The sequence below is a fragment of the Pholcus phalangioides genome, unplaced genomic scaffold, assembly GCF_987345545.1.
Source record: "Pholcus phalangioides strain wild (caught in Gottingen) unplaced genomic scaffold, Ppha-v1.0 ptg000010l_1, whole genome shotgun sequence".
NCBI classification, from domain to species: Eukaryota; Metazoa; Arthropoda; class Arachnida; order Araneae; family Pholcidae; genus Pholcus; species Pholcus phalangioides.
This window is the reverse complement of record NW_028301603.1, coordinates 23146132-23167607: the sequence shown is the minus strand read 5'-3', so window position 1 is coordinate 23167607 and position 21476 is coordinate 23146132. Positions and strand designations below refer to the sequence as shown.

At 39.7% G+C, this 21476-nt stretch overlaps 2 protein-coding genes across 2 annotated transcripts; both read right to left on the bottom strand.

The window, feature by feature from the left end:
• Positions 1 to 1449: 1449 nt before the first annotated feature.
• On the bottom strand, positions 1450 to 4033 carry LOC149081144 (uncharacterized). The gene is made up of 2 exons (XM_089238298.1): positions 2361 to 4033; positions 1450 to 2185 (listed from the first exon to the last, which is right to left on the bottom strand). The coding sequence occupies exons 1-2, from the start codon at positions 4031 to 4033 to the stop codon at positions 1450 to 1452; spliced, it is 2409 nt and encodes an 802-aa protein (XP_089094424.1).
• Positions 4034 to 18426: 14393 nt separating this feature from the next.
• LOC149081143 (uncharacterized) lies at positions 18427 to 19283 on the bottom strand. Its single transcript, XM_089238297.1, has 2 exons — positions 19248 to 19283; positions 18427 to 19023 (listed from the first exon to the last, which is right to left on the bottom strand). Exons 1-2 carry the CDS (start codon positions 19281 to 19283, stop codon positions 18427 to 18429), a joined length of 633 nt encoding a protein of 210 aa, XP_089094423.1.
• Between the last annotated feature and the right edge of the window lie 2193 nt (positions 19284 to 21476).

Genomic DNA, 21476 nt, shown 5'->3' with positions numbered 1-21476 from the left:
AGCAACTTCGATGAGACCATGATTCAGAGCAGATCCCGATGAGAACAGATTCTGGTCAGATTTAGGGACATACCAAGCATTTTTCAATTGACCTGATTTCCACTTCCCACATACCAGCATTTCCACATCAATCGTGCAGTATCCTTCAGCATACATGAAAGTTCCATCACCGAGACGAAGCGGTTTTGGCTCATCAAAAGGAACATACGAAGAGAAGAAATCCGAACGAGTCGATATGTGATGAGAAGCCCCCGAATCAATTATCCAACAGTCCTTGTTAACATCTGTGACAGACATGAATGCTTGTCCCTGAGAACTCTGGTCAGAAGTTTCATAATCTTTACTTGAACGGCAGTTCTTTTTGATATGACCGACTTTCCCGCAGGAGTAGCACTTGACAATTTTCTTCTTCGGCTTTTGAGTTTTCGAAGTTTCGAGCTTTTTCTTAGCCGTCGAACTAGCATTTTTTGCAATAAATGCTACAGTGCCCGGTTCGGAACTGCTAGATCTCTGTTCTTCAAGTCTCTGCTCGTGAAGCCTGAGATGTTCAGTCAAAGTCGCTACACTTCTTTCGTTATGCGGAACTGACTCCCAAGCGTTTTGGAACTCCAGGTACTCACTCAGAAGAGTATTGAGTATCCTATTCAGCAACATTGAAACAGGAAAACTTACATTTTCTTCTTTGAGCTCCTCTTGCAAATCTTGCCAAATTCGTCGCAGTTTTGATACATGGGAGGCGATACTGTCAGCTGGATCCTTGGTGTAGTTAAATAGCTGCGAATACAGTAAGTCCAAGCTTCTCTCATTTTTCTGTTCGTATACAGTGTGCATTCCACATATCTCTGCCAGATTTGCAGGTAAGAATATGCTGCTTTGACTCATCACGAACACTCGACCCGATTATATATCGTGCAATTGCATCAGCCTCCTCAAACGCTTTGACATCAGCGGCAAACTTCGTGCGTTCAGGCTCGGTTGCGTTTTCATCCAACGAAGCAGGACACGTGACTTGTCCCGAAACGACCGGCATCACTTTTTGGATAGTCAGCTTTAGTTCCTCATCGAATTTCCAGCTTGTCCAGTTCTGTATACCTTCCAACTTATCGATGGAATGAAGCTTCTCCATTTTCCCACTTGAATTGGAAACTTAAGCTCGAAAAGTAAACAGATACTAAATTTCGTTTCCGAAGTCAAAATTCCGCAACCGTAGACACACGACCATTAAACAAACTCACTACAAAGTGGAGGGTCACTGGGCCCATAACCTATTCAAATTATTAAAGTACGAGTGAGCAGAGAAACGAATTGAAGTTTAATGGACACACAAAAAAAGCCGTCCGAACTGAACGAACGCAAAAAAAACAAAAAAAACAACGAATGTAAATAAAACATGTGTTGCCACAAATAAAGCATTAAAGTATATCACGGTTAACGGTTAGCAGGTAAATTTTAAATATTCAATAGTAGCCTACTGAAAGCATCAGCATTAGCATTAGAAGATCCTTTCCGATACACAATGTTGTACGAGTACCCTGATAGTACAAGCGCCCATCGCTGAATGCGAGAAGCGGCCATTGGAGCCACTGGTTTAGTCTCAAAAAACAGGCTTACTAGGGGCTGATGATCGGTTACCAAAGTGAATGTTCTTCCAAGAAGATATTTCCGATACCGTGTAACCCCGAAGACCAACGACAAGGCTTCTCTTTCGATCTGGCTGTAGTTCCTTTCCGCTTTCGTCAGGGATCTAGACGCAAAAGCAATAGGACGATCGCCCACAGCTGAGGGATGAGACAACACATCTCCTACTCCATACGGACTAGCGTCACACTCGAGACGAACTTCCTTACTTTCATCGAAGTGGACCAACAACGAAGACGTAGACAATCTTCTCTTTGCTTCTTGGAAGGACTTCCTCTCCTGCTCAGTACATTTCCAACATGAATTCTTATTCAACAACTTATACAATAGTGCTAGCATAGAGGACACATTTGGAAGGAATTTTGCATAATACGTCAGCAAACCTATGAAAGACCTCAGTTCATCCGCATTCTTTGGCTCAGGAGCTTTCTCAATGGCTTCCAACTTCGTTTGCACTGGATGTAGTCCTTCCGTATCGATTCTATGCCCCAGGTATTCTACTGACGTCTCACGAGCACTTCGAGGGATGTAGCTTGATACCAGCTTCCTGCAAAGTACACAACACTTTCCTCAGATTCCTTAAATGATCCGAAACAGAGCTGCCTGTTATCAGCAAGTCGTCTAGGTAGCACAACGCATTTTCATGCCCTTGCAAGAGCTTGTCCATTTCTCTCTGAAAAATTGATGGAGCTGACGCTACTCCAAAAGGCAGTCTCGTGTACCTGAACAAACCTTTATGAGTGTTAATTACCAATAAGTCCCTGGAAGCTTCATCCAATTCCAATTGACAGTACGCATCCGATAAGTCGATCTTTAAAAAAGTCACTCCTCCTGAAAGACGAGCAAACAAATCCTCGACCTTGGGTAACGGATACCTCTCGAGATCTGTAGCAACGTTGGCGGTGAGCTTGAAGTCACCACACAGGCGAATCCTACCGTTCACCTTCAGGACTGGTACTACAGGTGTCACCCATTCCGATGACGACACTCGTTCCAAAACGCCTAAATCCAAAAGTCTACTTATTTCTTCTTCTACCTTCTTCTTATAAGCGTAAGGCACGGGACGAGCTTTGAAGAATTTCGGTGAAGCACAGTCTTTTCTTTTCAGACGAACCTTCAGCTTCCCGAGGCCCCCCGAAAACAGTTCTTGATGTTCATCCAACACGGCCTGCAAGCCCCGTGACGAAGATTTCACGTCAACCTGGATCATGTTTGTAGAACCAGCCGAATAAATAGTGCTCAACACCCCTAGTTCGCGGATCCAGTTTCGACCCATCAAGATCACGGAACACTGATCCACCACAAGGATCGCAAGAATTCCCAATTTGGATTCGTACTTCACAGAAACATCCATCGCGCCCACTATCTTCAGAGTATGCCTTGTAAAAGATCTGAGCTTGATACGAGTCTCTTTCAAAGGTGGAAATCGACATCGGTGCTTCTTGAACATCGAATAAGGCATCACCGAAAAAGGTGCTCCCGTGTCCACCTGCATTACCATAGGTAGCCCTTCAAACACGACTTGCACGGTACAAGGTGGTGGGAAATCAGACATCGAGTTCAACGGAGACGAGTTATCCAGCTGGTCGACTTGATTCACTCTGTTCGCACAGCGTCCTTGGCCTTTGACTCCGCAAATCCATTTGTTCTTCACTGACTTGCATACTCTGGCTAAGTGTCCCGTCTTCCCGCATGAATGGCATGTACTCTTGGCAAACTTGCAAGTTGAGGACTTGTGTCCACTAGCACCACAAGCATAGCAGGAAAACATAACCTTGGCTTGTGACGGGTGATGAACTCTGGAACTTTTCCGTTGCTGCTTCGCTTGCGTCTGCTTTACAAACAGCACTTCCGCTGGAGACGTGTTGTCACCACGCAGGTAAGAGGCGTTTTTCGAGGCCGCTTCCATCGACATCGCGATCTCTGACGCCCGATCGAAAGACAGATCTCTTTCCGCCAACAGCCTTCTCTGAATAGCGTCATCATTTATCCCACATACGAGCCGATCTCGTAGTATTTCCGCTAAAGTACGCCCATAACTGCAAAACCTGGCGAGAGTTCGAAGTTCGGCTATGAAGGTTGGCACAGACTCTCCCGGCTTCCTACAGCGACAGTTGAATTTGAACCGCTCTACGATCTCCGACGGAGCCGGTTCAAAATGATTCCTGAGAACATCTATCAGTTCTGCTAGCGTTCGATCCGTGGGTAAAGCTGGAGACACCAGACTCCTTATCAAGCCATACGTCTGCGCACCCACCAGCGATAGGAATATCGCACGTCTGCGGACATCATCCGTAACTTCATTCGCAACAAAATATTGATACAATCGCTCGGCATACTCCGAAAACGGTTCTTTCGCGCGGTCGAATTCGCCAATTATACCGAAACCTGCCATCCGGAGCGTATGAGGAAATCGCTTGAAGAAACTAAGCCTACCTCGCTAGCGCTTGCTTCTATCTTGTTCCCGTCCTGCCGAGACGATGATTTTCAACTCCTGCAGAATGACGACAGATCCCGTCCTCGTCGCCACTGAAACGTCTCTCACTAGACATTTATAAGAGTCAGACTGAAGGAGCATTCGGAATTACACAATAGCATAAATGCGCTTTATTCCAACATTAGTACAATAGTTGCGGAGAAACACAACCGACCGCCATGGCCGCCAGAACTCAAATCCCCACAGATATCGAACGGCGCGCGCGTATTCAAACTCGCGCTCTGCGCTGTTGCCAAGTCATACATATAAATATAACATATATATAACAAGTATACATGTAAATTCATAGGCAGACCATTTTTAGTCAGGTAGGACCTCAGAAAAATCTTGGCCAGACATCCACCCGCGTCTCAGGTAGCTGTTTAAGATCTGAAGTTCTCTTACATAGTCAGAAATTTTTTTCTGCGGGAGAGAGAAATCTACTCCTTTCAATGACCTTGCTTTGATTGCACCCAGCATAATGTTAATTCTTGAAGTGGTTTCCAATTGGGCTGTTGAACAGCACTCTTGGGTGCTAGCAAGCAATAGGCGAGATGAGTTTTGAATCATTAATCTATAGAGAAATTCAAAGGCATCTCGTTACAGCCTTCGCTCCTCTGGACCATTTCATCACCTCCTCAGAAGTTATTGGTTGACAAATTACAGTATTTATTTCTTCTTGCATAAATTCTGAAATTACTTTTTTCATTGATTTCGAAATTATTTCTTCAATTAATTCTTTGGAATAAATCTTTTTTCAATGTTTTCAACTATTTTCAGAAAATGATCAGCGGGCCACACGTTGAAGACCCCTGGTATAACGGAAAGGCTATAAAGTCAATTCCATAGCGGTTTCTTTGTTTGTCACATCTTTTACTCTAAAAACAACGATTTTTCTCTCCTCGTCATTTCTAATTACTTTATAACAGTAATTACTAGGAAGATCCTCCATTGCGATCAATTTGGTCCTGAGAAGCGCCTTTTGTTAAATTAATAAAATTAAGGTTAAAAATTTAAAAGATAAAAATCGAAAAGGGGAAAAATAAAGCGAGAAAATTTTCCGAGAGAAATGTATAAAGAACGTGATGGTAACCTCTCCCAGCAAAATTTCTCGCAAAAATTTCCCTTTTGACCAAATTTTTCCCACTCATTCCAAAAAATGTGCTGCCATCTACCGGTGCAAATTAGTCAAGTATTTTACAATAGAAAAATATTGCACTGCATTAATATTTTTTTTTTTTCAAAAAATCTTTTGCTTGATGAACTCTCAAAATTTCCCACAAATGCTAAGAAATTTCCCACTTGGCCAAATTTTGGCCAATTTTTCCCACGAATATGGGAAATTTCCCACGAGTTACCAGCACTGATAAAGAATGACACGACATGGAAAGAAAAACTAGTCAAGCAAACGGAAAGTAGCCAGGGCGCAGAATCTGGACTCTCGAACATTTTGTCTGTAGATATGGTGAACTTGCGCTTCCCATCCCATGCTTTCCTATAAGAAACATCCCCGTTTTTAACCCTATCGACGGCTCAGGGTCGAACACAAAACCTCTTCAAAAAAAGCTACTTATTTTCACGAAATCTTTTCAAAATGACCACAGGGTCACGTGATTCTAGAATGCTTTCCCCCCAATATGTGACAATGGGTAATTGGCATGCATGATAAGCCGTCGAGAGGGGGCTGAACCGAAGTGACAGGCTGGTAACGCCCGGTGATTGACCCTTTCTTCCCAGAAATGTACTTTCTCCTTTCATTCTCCAAAGTTTTTCTATTTTCCGAACTAAATAAAAAACACATAAAGGCGGGATATACGCAAAATTTTGAACGAAATTATTGTAGCGTGTTTATAGATTCTCAGCATTCTATGGTAAATAACTCTATCAATATAGATTAGCTTTAACAGGCAATAAAATTTACATGCTTTCGCTTGTGAAATATTGATATGATTAACTTAGTAACGGAATGTCAGAACGTACTGAGAAGAAATTACTAACCCATCCACTAGGTATTTAAAAATGTCCCAATATGTTCAAGTTGAACACTCTAAGTATTCTGAATCTCGAGAAGCATTCTATATATATATGCCCCTTAATATTTTAATTGTATTTTTTAAATTTGCAAGTGTTGCAGTATGTTCTCGCGATTTTGAGGTTCACCTAAAATGTAAATTTTTTTTGAAAATCGCAAAGCTTTTTCGTAAATAATGTGCGTTGATTAAATCAGTGTTGGTGGAATTACTACTATTCGAGGCAAGGCATTGTAACAACTGATATTTATCAGTTGATACAAATCTATTCGAGCAAAACTACAGCCAGCTACTTCCCAACCTTGGAACATCATTAAATAATTAATTTATCAAAACTTTCGGGTATAAAACTGCTTCTCAATGCTTTACTCACATTCTTTTTGAATATTCATTTATTTTTTTCATGATATCTTATGATCGTGGAGTTAATTTCAATAATGAGCGTAGGTTTAGTGAGATTGAATACGCATATTAGATATACAGTCATTTGCATCGGATTATAATGAAAGAATTCTCTCTGAAATATATAAATTTGGTGCATTAAATCATGTTACAAAAAAAAAAAATACATGAAAACAAGTAACATACTGAGAAAATGTTTAAATACGCAAATACTGGAAGTAAATAAAGTCTCTGGAATTCAAAACGGGAAAGAAAGTTGTAACTAGAGCCCGGATTAGACGCTAAAACATGCACTAAAAATAAAGTTTAATCTGCATTTTTAAAAATGTCGGAATATACCATGAAATAAAAACATCCGATCTTTTTCAAAAAATTAGAACACCCTAGAAATTTACGAGAGCAGTTCATAAAGAGCAAGAGCTCAAGTTGGAAAGCTCAAATTAAGGGTATGGTTGTAATTTACATTTTCATCTTTCCACCTATGTGACTTGCTGCAGCAATTAAGTAATAGCTTAGAAAGAGTCAAAATCACGATAGAAAATGCAATTTCTTTCTCCATACCATACGTCTTCAACTTCTGGAATCAAAAGGTAGAGAGCCTAACGTTCACACCTCTATCAAGAAATGTCTTCTAATCCATTGTCCTCTATTTTTTGTTTCCTCTGAAGACTTCGTTTGAAGATGAAAAACGCAGATAGTATCAAGAATTCGCCAATGTTTATCAAACCTCATCGATATTTCGATGGTTTCGTGATATCCGATGATTGTACCTGATACTAGTCTTATCAAGAGATTGCGGACTCGAGCTAAAATAAATAAATTAATAAAAACTGATCAATTGCAAACCGCTATCGGGGAGCCGATAGCGAAGATGGGATTTATAGCTGAGGCCCGATTCGGGTCTGTGCCGGACACTCATAAATTGAATGTCTTGATGCATAAAATCCATGGCCAAGACCAAAGATGGCCACAGCACAATGTATTCGTACGATATCAGCATGCGTCCCCCCCCCCCCACAGTCCTAGCAAATACATTCGTAATTTTCTGCGTTTTTCAGAAATTTCCCGTTTTTCTACCCGTATTGCGAACATTGAATGCTTGTAGGTTTGCATACATAACGAGGAAAGACATGAAACTCTTATTCGATCAAGTTGATGTAAATTTGCATGAAAAAATTCATGTAATACAGTAATAGGTTTTAAGACAAATGTTCTAATTTTCTCAAACAGCATTCGGAGTGTTCCAATTTTTTGAAACAAAGAGGAAAAAATTAATTTGGTATTTTACGACGCGTTTAATCTACTTCATGCAAATTTTTTGACACCGATATGCTCAAGATATGAATGCTCATATGATATGATCATGATAGAAAAGGAAAATGCAAATTAAACTGTACTGCTACAACCTTGAACTGCGCTTTCCAACTTGAATATTTCATGAACTGCTCTCGTAAATTTCTGGGTGTTCTAATTTTTTTGGAAAGGATGTATATATGCGAAAAATTGAAACCATCGTTGAATATTCCCGAATTATGGCATCAAAAATGAAAAAAAAATGCACGCAAAATTGAAAAAAAAATTATATATGCATTTGAAAGAGATAAAAAATGAATTGGAATGTTCCAACAAATCAAAAAAAGAAGCAAAAATACTCATATTATAATGCCGAAATATGCATAAAATATAAAAATATGTGCCTTAAAAATGCGTTAATATGCCTGCCCTAAAGGCTCAGAATATGTAGGGGGGGGGAGTATTGAAAAATATACGTATAATTAAAATATATATATATATATTTATTTATATATATATATGTATTTAAAGTGGGGAAATTTCCCTGAGAGGAAATACACCCAGGAAAAAAAGAAAAATCGTCCATTTCGGAATTCAGAAATAAGTCAGAAATGAAAAATATGCTAAAAAAAAGAAAACGCATTTATAGTGCAAAAATATGCATTTGAAAATTTCCAGAAATATGCCTCAAAATGAACAATAGTCAATGTTGGAATACTTTATTTTAAAAAAAATTGAGTTATCTGATTATATCGAGCGAAAAACTGAATGAGGGGAAGTCATTTTACTCGAGAATCGAGTAATAGTTTGGTATTTTTTATTTTTGTGAAAAATGGCATGGAATCCAAGGAAATGGCTGAATTCGAATTCAAAAAGTAGCAGATCACATGGGCGGAGATACGGGGAGGTGGCATGAGGTGCACTGCGCCCCCCCCCCTTCCCCACCAACGTCAAAGGTTAAGTCGACTAGTCTAATGTATATGTGTATAGATATCATCATCACCTTGCTCCCACAGCAATACTGGCCGTGCCCCCCAGACTTCCAAGTTTATCACCGCCTAAGACGGATAATCTTATCACAAGAGAGATTTCTGCACCTTTTCCAGGAAGTTTACATTCCTCAACTTGTTTTGGGGATCGCGAATCTTTACAAAGAAAACTATTAGTAACATCACAATAAAGGAGAAAAAACAGGACATTCCATCTTTGCATCAACCATTTTGACAAAAAAAAAGGGTTTGCCAACTTGCCTCGGCATTTATTTGATACAATACAGGTTCCTTTTCTGAGAAAAAGCGTTCACTAGTTCTCTCTCTCTCTCTCTCTCTCTCTCTCTCTTTCATTTTCGATTTATTTTTGTTGCACCATGGTCATTTTGTGCACACTTATCTGTTGTACCTACTGTGGGTACTAGAAGAATAGCCAGTTTTAAGAAGTCCGATAAAACAGCTGTTGTATTGGCACACAATAGACAATTGAAAGTGCAACAGAGATGAGATTTTTTTTAATTCAAGCACCTGTTATTTTGCTGTATTTACAAGTCTGGATTTACTGGTTCGCAAGTAAAATGACATGCATTCTGTATAAGAATATCTTAATACTAGAGGGGGCTCTGCCCCCCCCCCTGCCGCTTTTGGCGGCCAATCCCCCCTTCCCTTCTCTTCACAACATATTTTGTTTATCTAGTCCCACTTCATCAGAGTGCTATAGAAAGGGACACGTGAAAGCACCAGCTTACTGAAGAAGCGAATTTTACAATAATAAAGCAACAAAAAACAAATTTGATTCATCAAGTAACCCCACAAAACTTCTCCACGAGGGTCCCCAGACTCCAATTCGCTGAATTTTAGTGAGGGACCCAGACTGGATTCATCTCGGGCTTCTGCTGTTGCAAAATTCCACGGAAAAAAATGATATTCATCCATGGCCCGCCAAAATTAATCCTGTCAATTTCCACATGGGGCCCCCGACCTGGAAGCTTGTCGGTCATCCCCCGCTGCGAGTGCTATGAAATATTTTCATTTGTATTCATTTTACCAACGAATAAAACCCATAGCCCCCAACAAAATACGTTTACAAAATACATTTATTTCGGACTTCAGCTGTTGCAAGTTCCACAATGTTAAACAAAAGACAACAATGAGATTAATCCAGGGCCCCCAAAATGAAACCTATCAATTTCCACATCGGTCCCCGACAGGCTCGTCATTGGGGGGGGGGTTATATATATATATACATTACACATACATTGAGTACATGTTCTTTGCCCCCCCCCCCTGGAAAAAGCTAAATGACGGCCCTGGTCCCCGACCTCGAAGCTTTACCGACTTCCACAGCTGCGAGTGCCACGAAAATTTTTCATTTGTATTCATTTTACCAACGAATAAAACCCATCGCCCCCAACAAAATACGCCGGACCCAGAAAAGAATAAGATTCATCCAGGGCCCCCAAAATGAAACGGGGTCCCCGACTTGGAAGCTTATCGGGTATACCCCTGTGAGGGTCATGGCAAATTTTTATTTGTATTCATTTTACCAACGAATAAAATCCAGCGCCCCACGCAATCACTCTGGACCGAATTCGCAGATTTTTATGAGGTGGGGGGGGGGGCTGGACTGGAAATATCTTGGGCTCCGCTATCGGAAATTTTTCAGTTTTAAAGCAGCAAGAAAACAATGAGGTCCATCGAGGGCCTCTGGAAATTAAGCTTTTTAACTTCCCCATGAAGATATATGTGCAATGCCACCCCCAGGTACCAAGATCCCGTGTGTTGGGAGCACCGGTGATTTATGTATATTATACAATGTCGGCATGACCCCCACAAGGGCAGGGCTGACAGGGGCTGGAACGATTCTTATCACTTTTTGATTTTTCACACTATAAATTAACCACAGAGGGGCCCGTGAAAAAGCTGGTTTGGGGCCCGCTATCTCTCCCATCCTAGGGGCCCCTACTGTAGGAAGTAGGAGCCTCTCGGTACTTACACATAACTTAGTCCCGATGGGGGATATGCAAGAGTTGGTCCCAATATGTAAGAGTTAAATGAAAACTTGAACCAAAATTGTAACCGTAAATGCATACGGAGCACCGGTTGAGAACCGCTGCCCTAACCAAGCTACTAACGAGTGAATTAGCTCAAATATAATTAGTTATAACTGGAGAAAGAACTAATAACTAGTTCTCTTAGCACAAGCTGTAGTTTTCTGCGTGGATGATGAATGAATTATTGGATTTGGAATAAACCTCAGAACAGTGGTTAAATTTCATAGGTTTGAATATATATTCAAACGAATATTCAGATACGAATAATAAATATTTTTGTCAAATCAATTAACAATCTCTAATTTACTGGTAAAAACTTTCCTTTTCTTTCTTTCTTTTTTTCAACTACAACGTGGGTATTTGTGCCATTTTCAAACCAAGTAATCCTTCTTTTCTCAATAAGCTATTCTTCTTTTCAAACATTGATGAGTTTGGGGAGGAGAGGACTGTATTGTTGCAGGAAGGGGCAGTTTGACGACACTGTGTACCTGTCACTTACCGTACAATGAGAAGGGGGAAGGAACTGGTTCTTGGCGAACGCATTTATGAGTTCGAGCCGAAATGACGGTAGTTGTCTTCGGACTCATATATGAGTTCAGGCCGAAATGACGGTAGTTGTCTTCGAACTCATATATGAGTCTTCACCGTTTAGAAGGTTAAAAAACATTTAAAAATTTACTGTTCACTTTAGGAACTCGATTTTTTCCCTCAAATTCTGTGGATATATTTATACAGTTGAACGAGAGCTTTTACAATTTTATAATTGTTATTTGTTTTCGAATATTAATTTCAACAACATGGACCCTTTTGCAAAAATAACGAAAATTGACCCATATCTTGTGTCACGAAATTTCTCTTAAGTATTTTGATTCTAAAAAAAATTCTGCCAAAGCATGTAACCCATAGGCGGAGATAAACTTGGAAGTCTGGGGGGGCACGGTCATTATTGCTGGGGGGGGGGGCACGATGATGATGATGATGATGTCAATTCATATATACATTTATACATTAGATCAGTCGACTCCACCTTTGACGCTGGGCCCCCCCCCCCGTATCTGCCCCCATGATGTAGCACCTCAGTGCTGAGAGAGACACAATGTATTAAAAATGCAAAATATTAGCATATATATAATGTCTGTTTATATTAAAATATTGTAGAAATACTTCCAGTCCAGGTAGAACAAAAACTCGAACACAAACAATTTTAAATGCCTCAGTTTCGAATTGAAATTATTCAATTCAAAACTGGTTTTTTTTGGTCAAATTTTCGTACACACATATACCACTTTAAAAGCAAAGTAATAGGTAACAAAATGAAGATGAAAAAAAACCATCCCAAGTGATTATTTTTCTAAATAGTATAGGCCAGAGAGATGACTCATCGCAGCTCGTAAAAAAAGTTTTTTATTTTTAATATTTTTTTCCTCAATACTATATCCACATGGCGGAAGGTTCGGATGGGCGGCATATATTTCATTAATGCGTGTTCAAAAATATCAGAGTGGAACCGAAGAAGAGTGGTGAAATTTGTACAGCCTACAGACAGCAAAACCATGAATACACAGCGGCGGAGGACGTTCGAGCACTTCCAGTACTTTGTGGCACGGGGGCGGCAAAATGCTGTTTGCCCCGGGTGGGAAAAATCCTAGCTACGGCCTTGTCAGAAGGTGCTCAAGCTCCTCAGAATTGATTCAGAAATCAAAATTCCTCATGTAAAGCTTAAGACGAGCGCCCATGGGCGTGAAACACTTTCAAAATGCCCCGGATCTATCATAATAATGAACGAAACAAAAAGGCGAAATAAACAGTTAAAAGAAAAAATTATGAAAATCGCATTTTATTGGAAACTAGCTGATACCCGGCGACGTTGCCCGCCCTGTAAAAAATTTACATATGTATAAGTAGCTTATTAATTATTTCTTAATTAAAATATTTCTGCATTAAGTAAAAGAAAATTACTTTCATTTTCAAATATTTTAATTAAAAACTTCAGGCAATCGCTTGTGGATACACAATATTTTTGTTTGTCCATCTGGTGTGTAGATGTACAAATTTTTAGGATTATCAACACGCGAACAGGCGACGTAAAGCTGTCCGTGTGAAAAACAGGGCTCAAGTAGGTTGATACCTGCCACTACTAACAACTGGCCTTGCGCTTTGTTTATCGTCACGGCAAAAGCTAAACGAATCGGGAACTGTAATTGCTTGAAAGTGAATGGCATTTTTTCAGTGATAATTGGGGTACGTGGAATGAAGACGTCTTCTCCTCCAGCACATCCAGTTAGAATCGTTGCTTCTATGATGTAAGTGTGCAATTTCTTCACGCAGAGTCTGTTGCCATTGTATCGGTATCTCCAAATTCATTATAGGTGCTCCGGCTTTGAGGGTCAAGTTGTGTGGTGGCACACCCGGAATATCCAAAGGAGTTCAGAAATCCTGCAGGATATAGAACTAAATGTCTGTGATCTTGTTCACACTGTCATTTTTCGGTGCCAGAATCGCTCTCAGAAAGCCACTCATGGTTTTGGTCATTTTGTTGAATGTTTGGGAAGACTTTGTCTGCAAGTTCTTGAACTGAGTTTATATAATAACGTTTATTATAATAACTGGCAAAATCCATTTGGGAACGTTATCAGTCCAGTGCTTGGGTCTACGGGAATTCTTCCATTGCCAAGTTTGATCAACTGATGTGAAAATGATAGCAGTGCTGAGTCATTTTGCAGTTGAACTCGCATGTTGGTGGATAATGATAATTTTTTAGCTTCGTGCCAGAGTGTTGATGTCTTAACAAACTCGAGGCGACCACCGATAGACAGAACCTTCACTTCCAACCCATCTGACTAATGGCAGTAAATTGCAATGTAGCGATATGGCCAGAGTTGGTGTTTGGTGAAGTAGAGTGCTGATGATTTGAGGCAAGCATTGAGTTCATCAGCTGGCGTAGAACATTTTTATTCCCTGTTTTATCGTCGTAGTTGTTGTTCTCTGTTGTCAGTGACGTCATATGTCCAGCTTCTGCAGCGAATATTATTCAAACTCCTTTTAAGCACTTTTTAAATTGAAACTATACCTCAACGATGGGTGGTTGATGAGATAAAGACCACATTAGCACTTACAGGACACCCTGTATACATGCAAGCAACAATACCCGGCGCTTCCCGGGTTTTTTTTAATTACTGGGAGGATTGGAAAAGTGGCAAACCGTTACAAATTAATAAACTGTTATGATGGCAGCGTTAAAGATGTGACAAACTATTGTAAAGGCATATACATGTCTGAAACGCATTCTTGGGAACCACGGTAACCAAAGTAAACGTTCCGAAAGTAATTGTTGAGGCCCCAAAACTATTGTTGCCCGACAGTTTTTCGACCATTTCGGGCATTTGCCCAGCTCTGACGAAGTTTTAAAGTAGCCTACGGTTCAATCCCGGACCTGTTTGGTATATGTGCAAAATCTGGCGACGATCGGTCTAAAACTGTAGATTTGTATAAAGAGCATACATACATACATACATACATACATACATACTTTCACATTTATATATAAGATCAATCATATTCCCATAGACATTAATGGGATACATCGAATTTTTAAAATAAATTGAAGGCACTGAACTAAAAACGTATGACGAGTTGAGAGTGAAAAATGATCTTCCCCTTTCAAAAATAAATTAAAAATATAACAACCCCTCATACAAGGATAAAGTTTTACCTTTCCCCTTTATTGGATCATGTAGATTACCTGAAGACGCATTAAACAGTCATGGTGCTTAAATTTATTTAGTTATTTTAAAAGAATTTTTTTTTCGATCCAGCAAAACACATGTCAAATAAGGGAAAAGAGTGGTTTGTATGGGCTTACTTGTCAACCCATAGGGTTGCCACAACGACTTTAATTTTCGTGCCTGATGTCACCTCCTTGTATTCTTTCCTCCATGAGAATAAGGTAATATTGGTTAGTTACTATGGCCGGTATTACACTATAAAAGTTTGATAAAAGTCCTATTATAAAACTTGAAAAATGCAGCCAATAAGGTCAACGGTTACATTTTCTAGAATGTAACAAATAACCTTATTGATTAGATTTTTCAAGTTTTATAAAAGGGATTTTATCAAACTTTTATAGTGTAATACCGGCCTTACACTGAACTATAAGTAAAGTGGAGTGAGGACTACGCGACCACATCACACCCTTTTGGAGCGAGATAGGCAAAACATTTCCTGACCATGTTAATGCAATGGGACAATTCCAAATACGAGACATGTAAATTACGTTTTTTTTCACTTTTCGGCCAATAATTATGCATTATTCATCTTAAAATGTTTTTTATAAAAATGAACGCTGACTTTCGTACAAGAAAAATACCTTTTTTTCAAAAACTTAAGAGGAACTATTTTTTTTTATAAAAAAACAACAACATACGTTTCTAACATTATGTTTAGCATTTTATTGAAAGCTTCCACTTCGAAAATTCGTAGCAGTGAATATTTCCGCGAATTAACTGCTGAAAAAACAACTTTCAATGCAAGAAATGAGATGAAAATTAGAGAGAAAAAGTTTTTAATATTTTTTTTTCAAACATTATACATACAACAATGTACACATACAAGTTTTTAAATAAACAATTTACAAACAGGTCCACAGAGCATAATTTGGAATATTAAAATCGCAATTCACAAGAGCACTTATATGTTTGCTATGAAATAATTTACAATGCAAAACCGGAACAGCATCATCTTTCAAATGGCGTTGAGGACTTGTAGATGTCAGAGAGAGGGAGCTGTGAAATGCTCAGCACAAAGAACAGATGCTTTAGTTGGATGCCAAGACTTTCTTTTCACAGCTTCAATGAATTGTTTAAGAACATCTGGCTTTCGAAGAGACCTTTATTTAAAAAAAGTGTATTCATTCAGGGCCGTCTTAAGAGTATCATGGGCCCCCTGGCCAATTGATTTTTCGGGGGCCCTACCGAACAAATTCTTGAAAATTTCAACCAGATCTCATTTTTGTGAGGCCCCTCTTCGCTTGAGGCCCCGGGCCGGGCCCGGGTGGGCCCATGCCTTAAGACGGCACTGTATTCATTATATAACCAGGCTTCAAGAAAGCAATAGAAGCGATCAATCATTGTTCGTAATAGTAGCTCAACAATGATAATTGTTTGATAATTATAAGACATTGTAATGTAATTAGATATTATAAACATAATTATAACACTTTGATGATTATGATATATTTATGATTTTGCATATTTCGCTTTCAATATTTAAGCAAAAACTGATTATGTAAATAATTTTAATTGCATTTTACCTTTCTCACATTAGTTTCCCAAAATTATTTTTACCAGAAATAGAAAGGTTTAGGTCCTTCGTTCCTTTAATTTACAAGGGATTATGGAATGCAATTTTTATATTTATTTATTTACAATAACCCCAGAAGGCATGAAATGCACTTATACTGGAAGAAAAAAAAAAAAATAGTCAGTACGGGAAGCACTTCGCATACGGAGCCAGGTTGAAATCCCCAATAGTGGAAGCAAATCTTGCGTAGGAGGCACATACAAGACTGTTCCATATTCTTGCCACACGGCATCTATATCCGTGGAAAAAGCAATCTCTTCTAGCCATTGGTATTCTTATTTGGAAGCGATGCCTACGTAGGTTAACTCGCCTGTCTATGATCTCAAAGAAAGGCTCTCTCGATGGTAGATAAACAATTTGGTGGACTAGTTTGTAGCACATCTTCAGATCTGCAGCGATTCTACGCCATTCCAGTGAGTGTAAACCCAGAAATTGAAGTCTCTGGCAATAAGATAGACCCCTCATGCCAGGTATTCGTTTAGTAAACGACCTCTGTGGCTTTTCGAGGAGCTGTATGTCCTTGATTTTGTAAGGGCTCCATACTTGCGAACAGAACTCCAGAGTCGGGCGAACGTACACACAGAAAGCATATGACAACGTATGCGCATCACACTTACGGTATGCCGTACGTAACAAATATGAAATTCTATTAGCTTTGCAGACTATGCCATGATAATGATCAGTGAAATCCAGAATGCGGCTCATTGCAATACCTAAATCCACGCATGTATCCAATTGCTGTAACGTTTCATTACCTAATTGGTAATATTCAGGATCGGTGCGTCTACCTAAATGCATTGATCCACTTTTTGATGATGAAATAGGTAGCTTATACTGACAACTCCACTGGAAAAGTTGTTGGCATGCAATTCTTAAGCCCCGAGTGTTTTCCACTGGAGAGAATAACTTCACGTCATCAGCGAATTGCAATAGAGAGATGGGTGACACAGCCTGAGTAATATCGTAAGTGTACAAAGTAAATAAGATCGGGCCTAACACCGATCCCTGGACAACTCCGCTTGGCACCTGACATTCTCTAGACATCACGCTGGCTACGCGAACCTGATGAACTCTGTCTGACAGCAGTTCTTGAATTATCCTCACAACTTTATCCGGCACCCCTATGTAAGCTAGCTTCCCCAGTAGTAGCAATCTGTCTACTTTATCAAATGCCTTTTGGAAATCGACGTAAATTACATCAATCTCTTGTCCAGAGTCTATAGCACACTCTCCCATATATCATGACAAATCAACTGCTGCACTGGTAAGGAGCGGCCAGGAATGAAGCCAAACTGAACTGAGGGGATTAAGCCCATATCGTCGGCAAATGGAAGTAACTGATTGACGATGCATCTCTCGAAAATTTTGCAGGATATATCGGTTAACGATATCGGGCGATAATTATTCGGATCTGCCCTGGAGCCTTTATTCTTATAAATTGGACTAATAACTGCAGATTTCCAAGAGCATGGGATAGACCCGTAGTCATAGAAGGATGTGAAGATGGAGCTAAGCAGAGAAGATATCGGGTCTGAAAGACGTTTGTAGAAATAACTGGGTATTCCGTCAGGACCCGGAGATGATCGACCAGGAAGAGAAGCAATAATGGCTTTTATCGTCTGAGTGCTGAACATGTCACGAAAGAAGGGATGATCATTCATAAGGCCTTGATAACGATGGTCATAACCGGAACGACTGAAATTATATGAACCAGAAAATATGTCCGCAAAAACGTTTGCTTTCTCATAATCTTCCATTATCGTGGTGCCATTCACAGTTAGCGTTGGTATGTCCCGGGATACACGAAGTCTACTGCGGACATCTCGGAGGAAAAAGTTCCGATCACGATTTTTACAGAGGTTGAGGAGATGTAAACTCTCTTTCTCTTGGACGTAATTTGCATAGTTCCTAGCCATGACCTTGTATTGTTCTTTAGCGGTTTGACTAGGTATTGATCTATATTGACGCCAAGCATGCAATTTCCTATTGTTTAGCATTCGTAAAACCTTATCTTTTTTTTCTAAATCTCATTTGACGGGGAACATGTTCACGAGATCGCAGAAATAGAGCTGGCAAAGCATCCGCAGCTGAGATAGTTCCAGGCAGTACTTTGTTCTGCAGATCTTTTACAATACCTGATAATCGTGGATAATCTGCATTGTGATAGTTTAGTGTTGATCGGCAATCTAATCCTGTTGTAATATGCAATGAGAAGTGTATCGGCAAGTGCGGTGGATTATCGCTGTTGCAGAAGGGTAGTAGACCACCGAAGGATCGGTAGCAAACAGAAGATCTAAGAAGTTTTCTCCTTTCGTGGGAAAATCGACCAACTGAACAAGGCCTAGTTCTGCTGATATTGACATGAACTGTGACTCCAATTCAGATGAGAATCTCCCGTTTATCCAATCGATTCCCTGCATGTTGAAGTCCCCGACCAAAATCACCGGAAAGCACGCAGAGCAGTAATGCCTTAGTTCTCTCCAAAACTCACACCAATGATCTAAATTACATGCTTTATTTGGTGGAACGTACGCCGTAATAAGCCTGCACTTCCTATTTCCGCTTTTTATATCCACCGATATTATCTCAACATCTTGATTTCCATTATGCACGTTCACCAGCTTAGGTTTCAGGCTGCTTCGAATAATAATGCATACACCTCCTTCCGCAGTAGTTTCTCTGTCGTATCGGAAAATATCGTATCCTGGTAGACATATCAAGGAAGACGAAACTGACTGATGTAACCAAGTCTCTGCTATACACAGAATGTCGACCTCGTATGACTGAATGCAGCAACGCAAATCGTCAATTTTATTCACAATACTTCTGGGCAAGGGCGTAGCGAGGGGGGGGGGACTTGGGGGTCTGGTCCCCCCCCCCCCCGAAATGTGAGAAAATGACCGAAAAAAGGTTAAAAGATGGCCAAATCCATTGTTTTGTCAGTTTGGTCCCCCCCCCCGAACAAAATTTCTGGCTACGCCCCTGCTTCTGGGGTTCATGAATATACCTGTAACTCTTGATTCAGAATCGGATGCGTGTTCATTTGTTGAAGTAATTGACGATGACTCTTGTCCGTACAGTCATTGTTGATTAGAGGTGTCCCTCTGACCGGGCAATGCTTCCGTTATAGTACAATCTCCAGCCGGATCCTCCAGAAGATATCTGGGAATACCAAAAAACTCTCTGATGTGTATACCAGATGGCTAGTGGAATGGATCACTCAATGAATCCCAATTACTATCGACAGTGGTTAGTACAAAAGAATCATAGTTGTTTGAGTTCCTTGTATTCAGCTTAACGCAGTCGTACTCGAGTTGAGTGTCTTGCAGTATGCGACGTACGTCCGAGATAGATGTCTCTGGAGCAAATCTGTTCACCAGCAACCGACGTCTGCGAACCGTCGGCACTAAACGCACCTGCGACGTCGTAGACATTCCCACTCTGAATTCATTACGCCGATCAGTCCCAGTTGCGACGTTGGATCGCTGTAAACGGTCAGGTGGTACTTGATTAATATCATCCACTTTCAAGCGAGGGTGGACTGCCCGAAACGTGTTGTTATTTGACAAATTTTCCTTTCCCCTCAAAGTATCAGTCAATATTTGGGCATACGAAGCGGTAGCAACAGGCTCTGGCAATGATTCACAATTGTTTGCTCCAGATGAGTTCACGTTTGAGCGCATAGCATTTGACAAGTTAGCTATCTCTGACTGCATTCCGGGAATGATCTGGGCAATGCTCTCTAGTCTACTAAAACGTTCCTCAAACTTCTGAAAGTTTATCTCAATAATCTCTGAAATATTAGCAGTTTCATGGATAATAAGCGGCGGCTCAGTGATAGCAACCTCCGACAAAGAACGTTCATTTCCTACGACATGGACTTCATCATACAGCTTCATCATTTCATTCCTCAACACGAGAAACCGGTCTCTCTCGGCTGCCTCTGCCCTTTTCCCATCACAGACTCTTGTGAACAGGAGGGTCATTTCATCCAAATGCTTGTAGAACTCACTATTGAAGACCTTGCTTCCAATAGGCGACAAAGGGCACTCGTCTGTCATCTCGATCTTAACCCTAACTATTCCAGTATTTGTATATTAAACACTACTTTACGCTGCAATTGCAAGCTAGGCTTAAATAAAAACAGAACAATTTTCTCCCAGTATCATATGTTCGTGCAATAAAAAAGACCGTATTAGTTCGAAGTATATCACAATTTACTTCCAAACTCAAAAAAAACGAACGTGAAACCACAAAAACAACAGCAAAAAGTATATAAATTAATTAAAATTATAGCGCTCAAGAACAGAAATGTCAACACATGAGTTGACTTGACTTGACTTCCTTGATAATTTATATGTATATATATATATATATATATATATATATGCTTCATTTTCTGTTATAAAAATTCTAACCCAAATAGCAATAAGGAATTTCTACACGATTTAAAAAAAATATTTACGAGGGTTAAAATTCCTGTGAAATTAATTTGTTATTTCGAATTAATGCTCATCAAACGGAAATTGAATGTGAAATGAAAACTACATGCATTTAATTTTAAAATTTTAGCACTTATTTAATACAAAAATCAATGCATCTTTTACTATAAAACCACGTGCACTTACCTATGAAAAACCGAAGTTTATTTTCATCTTCCTTCAATTTTCTCCATCGGTTGGTGAAAATATAGGCAGAACAGGATATCAGCATTTGTGTATGTGCACATGGACGACTATACTAATGAAATAATATGAAAACAACTGAAAAAAATACTGAAGATAGAAGTTTCCCCCATTGTTTACATGCTGAAATAAGCAATGTTTTGCCTATTTCGCTCGGTCACGCCCACTTTTGTATTCCTCCGCGTCGGCTCGCGCACGTCTGTATTATTGTATTGGAAGTCTTCACTCCAGTTTACTTATAGCTCAGTGGTTACTTATCAAGACGCCTTAGCCTTTGTATATGAAGATTCATTAGTGTGACGTCACGACCGGCAGCGCCGATTCCGAACAAACATGCGCTGGGCGACATTATAAAGGAAAACGCCATAGACGCAGAGGAGCCTCTATTTAAATTATTTATGTCAAAAAAAAAAAATATGCTCAAATAAGACTTGTGAGCTCTTGAAATGAAAACTTCAAACTCTGGTGAATATGCAATGTTAAAAATATATAATAATAGTTCGTCTCTAATTCGCTATAAAAGCTTTATATTTCTTACATGCTATTCGTTC

Coding starts and splice junctions, on each gene's coding strand:
- LOC149081144 (XM_089238298.1), bottom strand. CDS start 4,033: ATGGCAGGTTTCGGTATAATTGGCGAATTCGACCGCGCGAAAGAACCG. Junction 2,186..2,360: donor ACTCATAAAGGTTTGTTCAG/GTACACGAGACT, acceptor TGTACTTTGCAG/GAAGCTGGTATCAAGCTACA.
- LOC149081143 (XM_089238297.1), bottom strand. CDS start 19,283: ATGAACACGCATCCGATTCTGAATCAAGAGTTACAG. Junction 19,024..19,247: donor TTCTGAATCAAGAGTTACAG/GTATATTCATGA, acceptor TGCTGCATTCAG/TCATACGAGGTCGACATTCT.